The sequence below is a fragment of the Tupaia chinensis genome, unplaced genomic scaffold (assembly GCF_000334495.1).
Source record: "Tupaia chinensis unplaced genomic scaffold, TupChi_1.0 Scaffold148065_1, whole genome shotgun sequence".
In the NCBI taxonomy this organism is placed as follows: Eukaryota; Metazoa; Chordata; class Mammalia; order Scandentia; family Tupaiidae; genus Tupaia; species Tupaia belangeri.
Genome location: NW_006207915.1, coordinates 619,294 through 625,163, shown reverse-complemented (window position 1 = coordinate 625,163; position 5,870 = coordinate 619,294). Strand labels below are relative to the sequence as shown.

General features: G+C 50.8%; 1 protein-coding gene across 2 annotated transcripts; it reads right to left on the bottom strand.

Annotated features, from left to right (window-relative positions):
- Positions 1-289: 289 nt before the first annotated feature.
- On the bottom strand, positions 290-4,653 carry LOC102498785 (C-C chemokine receptor type 3). 2 transcript variants are annotated; one of them, XM_027768947.1, is made up of 3 exons: positions 4,456-4,653; positions 3,393-3,467; positions 290-1,703 (listed from the first exon to the last, which is right to left on the bottom strand). In XM_027768947.1, the coding sequence occupies exon 3, from the start codon at positions 1,699-1,701 to the stop codon at positions 625-627; it is 1,077 nt and encodes a 358-aa protein (XP_027624748.1). In that variant the 5' UTR covers positions 1,702-1,703; positions 3,393-3,467; positions 4,456-4,653; the 3' UTR covers positions 290-624. The 2 variants fall into 2 exon arrangements, with proteins under 2 accessions (XP_027624748.1, XP_006170192.1); XM_006170130.3 differs by lacking the exon at positions 3,393-3,467.
- Between the last annotated feature and the right edge of the window lie 1,217 nt (positions 4,654-5,870).

Below are 5,870 nucleotides of genomic sequence, written 5' to 3'. Positions count from 1 at the left end.
CGCTCTCTGCACCTAAGCTATGCACAGGGGACTCGGGCCTGCTATGCCAGGTGAGATCGGCATTTGAGGGACAGTGCACACGTTCAGGGCTTTGTGGGCCACTCGGCGTGGACAGGAACTCGACAGACTACTACGGCTGCCTGCAGTGGGCATGGCGTGCCACGGTGCTGCTGGAGGTACACATCCACATATAAGAGACGAAGCAAAACCCCCTCTCATCAAGCAAGGAAAGCGCTAGCCACAGTAGCTAGGGAATAAAGACTGGACACTGAATTTTGTAAAGGTTTCATTTATGTCAATAGCTTGTTGAAGAAATGAAGGCTTAAAATCTAAAAAGCTTGATCTGTTTATAGCTACCGACAGTAACTGTCTAGCATTCAGAGGCATCCAAGGCATGGAAGTCTTCCGAGAACGAAGCAAAGCTCTGCATTGCAGGTGGAAGACGCATACCCCACCCAGCCCTGTCCTCTGGTGACGACACCGTCACTGCGCCGAACCGTCCTGTCTTCAGGAGCGTTAGGGGGCACAGGGAGTCCAAAGACTGTTCTAGAGTTGACCTGGTGGTTGACGCGGTGTCTGTTTCCCCTGCTGGCCACCTTCTTTAGGCGATTTCCTGCATCTTACTTAAAAAACGAAGGAGAGTTCCAGCTCCACGGTGGATGGGGACACAGAGCTGGCCCGCTCCAGCTTCTCACTAGGGAAGGACTGGATGGACCTGCGCAGGTGCGCCACCACGTGCCTGCGGAAAAAGCGGCGCAGGCTCTTCTGGAACTTCTCTCCCACGAAGGCGTAGATCACCGGGTTGATGCAGCAGTGCATGTAGGAGACCATCTCGGTCACCAGCAGCGCCACGTCCAGGCGCCTGTTCTGCACACAGCTGTCGTCGAAGACCAAGGTCGTTTGGAAAGTGTAGAGGAGAAGCGTCACGTTGTAGGGTGTCCAGAAGACAAAATAGGCCACCATGATGACGAAGATGACCCGGATGGCCTTGTCCTTCTTTTTACTGGGGCACCTCAGCAGCGTTTTGATGATGCCTGAGTAGCACACGGCCATCACGAGCAGAGGGAGGGCGAGGCTCAGGATATTCATCCTCAGCACGTGGAAGCGCTTCCAGCTCTCTTCCCCCTCCTCCGGGTACTGAGGGTTGCAGACCAACCCATCCGGGGACTCCCGGAAGACAAATTCGGGGAGGGCAGCTAGCACTGCCAGGCCCCAGGTGACGACGCTGGAGACGATGCCGAAGGTGACGGTCCGGGCCCGCAGGGCAAACACGGCGTGCACGATGGCCAGGTACCTGTCGACCGTCAGCAGGATGATGAAGAAGATCTCGCCGTACAAGGCTATGTCGTAGAGCCCCGAAAGCAGCTTGCACATGGCGTCCCCGAACACCCAGTCATGCCACGCAACATGGTAGATCCAGAATGGGAGAGTGAACAGGAAGAGCAGGTCGGAGATGGCCAGGTTGAGCAGGTAGATGTCGGTCATGACCCTGAGCCTCCGGCAGCCGGTGAGCACCCACACCACCACCGCATTGCCCAGGAGGCCAATGACGAGCACCAGGGAGTACAGCGGGGGCAGCACCTGGGCCAGCAGCATCTTCACATAGTCCTTGTCACACGGCAGCGAGATTTCATAGTCGTAGGGTGTGGTCCCAAAGGCCGCAGACCCAGACTCCTCCATGGAGGTCACCAGCTCGCTCATGTCTGTGAAAGGAAAAGGAAACAAGCCCCCACTGAGCAGGAGGCCCCTTCGGAAAACGTGCCGGCTGGTTTATTCATTCACCGACCAAGATGCCGCCTGGGGTACGCTGCCTGTGCATTTCACACGTCTTTTAGCAGGTATTTATCTATTTATTTATTTATTTGAAAGTGCACCAGAAATGTGACTAGGCAGAGTCAGGAAGGAAAGCTCTGAAGTTTTCCAAGGCGGCGCGTTCTGTGCTGGGAAAAGAAACAGAATCTCTGTGGAAGGGTAGGGAAGAACGGGGGTATTGATTTCCCGAAGCATTCAGAGAAATTCAAACCAGGAGGGACAGGCCAGGTGGTGATGCTACCAATAACATTATTGTAGCTGGCACCATTACTCTACCTTTCCTGACAATTTGTGTTTTTTAGTTTATAATGTGTATATGACTTTCAAAATCGTCTCATCTATTTAAAAGCAAGACTCAGGGCCAGTAGGTGCGTAGCGGATAAGGTACTGGACTGCCACATGATCAGCCGCGGTTCCACTCCTGAACCCTGTGGCTTGAACCTCACGCCAGGTGCGTGTGCTGGTTCTCGGGAGTCAACGGAAGTGAAAATCCAGCGAGTCCACGGAGGGACCGTCACACCGACCTTGCATCAGTTAACTCTAAACACATGCAAACATCCAGCGGGTGAAGGTGCAGGGCGAGCTCTCCCTGGCTATGGCTTAGTGGATGCACGGTGCGGCAGTGGGGGTGGTCAGGAGGGATGGGGCCGTGTAGACCGGGCCTTGGTCAGGAAGCCAAGCTTTGCAGGAAGAAGAAGCAAGAGCAGGAGAACGAGGTGGAATGGGGGAAGAACTGCAAGGGACAGCTTGGAGGATAGGCTTGGTCGGAAGAGAAATGAGAAATACGAGCTCTGCTTGCCGGATAAATTCCCCCGAGCTGCGGATGAAGAGGAGGGATCGTCTGTTGCCCTGAAGAAACCAAACCGCACGAGAAGCAGGACACGGTTTCCACCTCTGCCCATATTTCTAAGCCTCCTGATGCGTTTACCAGATTGCTCCCAGGAAGCCTGTAACAGCGGCTATACGCGTGTCAGAAGGAGCCGGTCTCAGCAAGCACCTGCCAACATGGAGATGACCTAACAGAGAAGAGTTACGGGGCCAGCTGCGTGGGCAAAGATGCCATGACTGTGATGAGCGCTTGCTTGTATCAGCGAGGCTTTTTTTAACTGTAAGCATTAGTCATTTGTATTTCCTTTCTGTGAATTACCTGTTGGCACCCTTTACCCGGCTCATTCTGTGGGGTAGGTCTGCTTTTTTCTTATTGAGTCATGTAGAGGACTCCTCTTTCTCCCCGCAGCAGAGTGCCCGGGCTGCAGTGTAACCATCCCCACCTTCTGGAAAGAGCTGCGGATGAGCTCCAACTCCTCCCGCCCTCTTGGGCCAAGACCTCCATAGTCCCACCGCTCTCCCTCAAAGCACTGTCGAACCACGGTCACCTTCCTTTCCCAGACAGAGCTGGGTTTTCCGGAAGACGAGGGAAGGGTTCTATCTCCACCCTCTAACACAAGTCTAGCGAAGGAGTCAGCTTGTCCATCTGGACCAAAAGATACCAAACCGATCCTCACCCATTCACCCGAGAGCTTTACTTAGAGGGGATTCTCCGTGAAAACAGAAGTAAATATATACATATATTCACATACCTGTTTAATACACACCCATCATAGATATCATCTGCCCTTCACATGCACACATTCCGCACCCATAAATTCAACCAACTGTGGGTTGAAATATTCAGGGGGAAAAAGTGAAATAAATTTACAATAAAAGAATACAGATTAAAAAATAATACACTACAGCTATTTGTGTGATATTATTTAAGTAATCTGGAGCTGACTCAGTATATGAGATGTGGGTGGGTTATATGCAAATATTACGCCATTTTATCTAAGGGACTTAAGCATCCATGAATATTGGTACCCTGGGGCAACCTGGAACCCACCCCCATGGATACTGAGAGACAACTCAGTATAGATAAAAGTTCGTGAAAAATAAATATTTTGGAAAAAACATGCATAGATTTCAATTTTCCTTTTGCACCAAAATCACCTTGTATTTTAATTCAATTTTCCACACGCTTTTTGAAGTCCCTGCGTATGTGTATGCATGAGCATGTGTGTGTAGGAGGGGACTTGACTTCAAAAAGTTTGTGGAAAAACAGAATTTAAGTATGAGTGTATTTGGGTGCAAGAAAAACTTTAGAAATCCATGCAGTTTTCTCTTAATACACATTTTCACAAACTTTGGAAGTGTGTTCGTCTGTGTGTGCATGTGCATGTGTGTGCGTGTGCATGTGTGTGCGTGTGTGTGTGTAAATTATACTTTCACTGACTGTTTCTTGCAAGTCAGTATTAATCAACAGCGACTCCTAGCTGGGACCCTTTGGGAGCCATTGCATTCTCGATAGTTGAGAACTGTAAGTACAGGAGGTGACACCAACACAGACAATGTTTACTGAAGAGGTGTAAAAGGCCAGGTTCTGGAAGCATGAAACAGGGAAACAGCACAGTGTGCTGGGGAGAAAGAAAGGAAGAGTGGGAGAAAGCAAAAAGGAGACGGACATTATTCAGTGGCAATCCCCCTCCGGCCCCATATGACCCTAAGTTGCCATGAGCCTCCCTCGTCTTGCTGAGAATGCTCCTGCGAGGTACTTCTTCCATCCCTGAGTACTCCATCCATCTCCCTTTTTTAGTTCAGACAGCCTACCTGAAAAGCTCTTTACAGAAGCAACTTCTATCGCATTCCAGTGAGTTCGTGCCCAGATGAGGATAGAAGTGGTGCTCTGCCAAAGTAGTGCAGTCTCTTCTCAGCCAACGAGAGCTTCGATCTCACCAGCAGTGGAATAAGACACTTGCTACCGGTGTGCATTAGTAAGACAGTAAACAACACAGCTTCCTGCTTTACACAGGCTAGCTTCTCTGGTTTTGCAAGTTTACAGAAAGATACTTAGTGGGGTATGGTTCTTCTTTTTCTTGTTCTTGTTCTTTTTCCCATAGGGCACGTGTGCTCACTGGAGACACAGAGAGAGCCAGAGAGACAGAAAGTGAGAAATCACCTCCCAGGTGGATGGCCACACCGCAATCCCTTCTCCTCCATTCTCCTCTTGGGATCCTGGGCATGCACGCACACGTGCTCAGCGTGACCTTTAAGCTTCTGGGACTGGGTCTCAAACTGCAGTCAACTATGTGGGAGTCCAGGAACATAACCATTATTCTATCTGCTGGTCCCATTTCTTCTTTTTTTTTTTTTGTGGAGGTATTTTTGCTCTAGGGCAAGTGTGCTCACTAGAGACTGAGAGAGACAGAGAGGAAGAAATCACCCTTCCCTTCCCTCCCTCCCCACCACCCCAACCTCTGCCCTGAGTGGGGATGGCCACGCCTCATCCCTTCTCCTTCATTCTCCTCTCGGGATTTTGGACATGCACACACACGTCCAGCATGAATTTTCACCTGCGGGATCCGGGATCGAATTACAGTCGGCCACAAGGGAACCCAGGGGCGTAACCACTGAGCCATCTGCCGGCTCTCAGCTCTTCTCTATTATCATATTGAGACCACACACTGAACACTCAGTTTAGTAATTCTTGAGATAAAACCTGCTTATATTCAGCATCTCCTTAAGGGGGTCTTCACTCCCTTGCCGTTGCTTAGTTTTGGTGGTGGTGGGGTTATACTCCTTAACTAAGTGTTTGACCCACGGGGAGGAAGAACGAAGTTGGAATTCCCTGTCAGGGAAGGGTGACAACTAGGAGCTAAGTATTCTTCAGGGTCCAACAGGAGACTGTGAAGGGACAAGCTACAGCAGCAAAAGCCGACAACACGAGGAGACTCTGAGTTTCAGTAGGGGGGCCACAGCTGCAGGACCTTGGGCTAACCATTTAGTCTTGCTGAACCTCAGCCTTCACATCTGCACCTGGCAAGCAATGATTCCTGCACCCTAGGGCTGCCACGGAACCCGCCAAATTACTATGTGGGAAGTCTGGAGCGTACAGAGGACGAAGCAGATACAAGGAGGGGTGGTCGACATCGAGACAACTTCCCAGGGCCGATACAGCCCGTCTGTGTGCTGGTGCTGGACACAGAGCAGGCGTCACCCAGGATTCGCGGCAAGAGCTCTGACTG

Bases quoted from the DNA above. Each gene is read 5' to 3' on its own strand.
- LOC102498785 (XM_027768947.1), bottom strand. From the start codon at position 1,701: ATGAGCGAGCTGGTGACCTCCATGGAGGAGTCTGGGTCTGCGGCCTTT.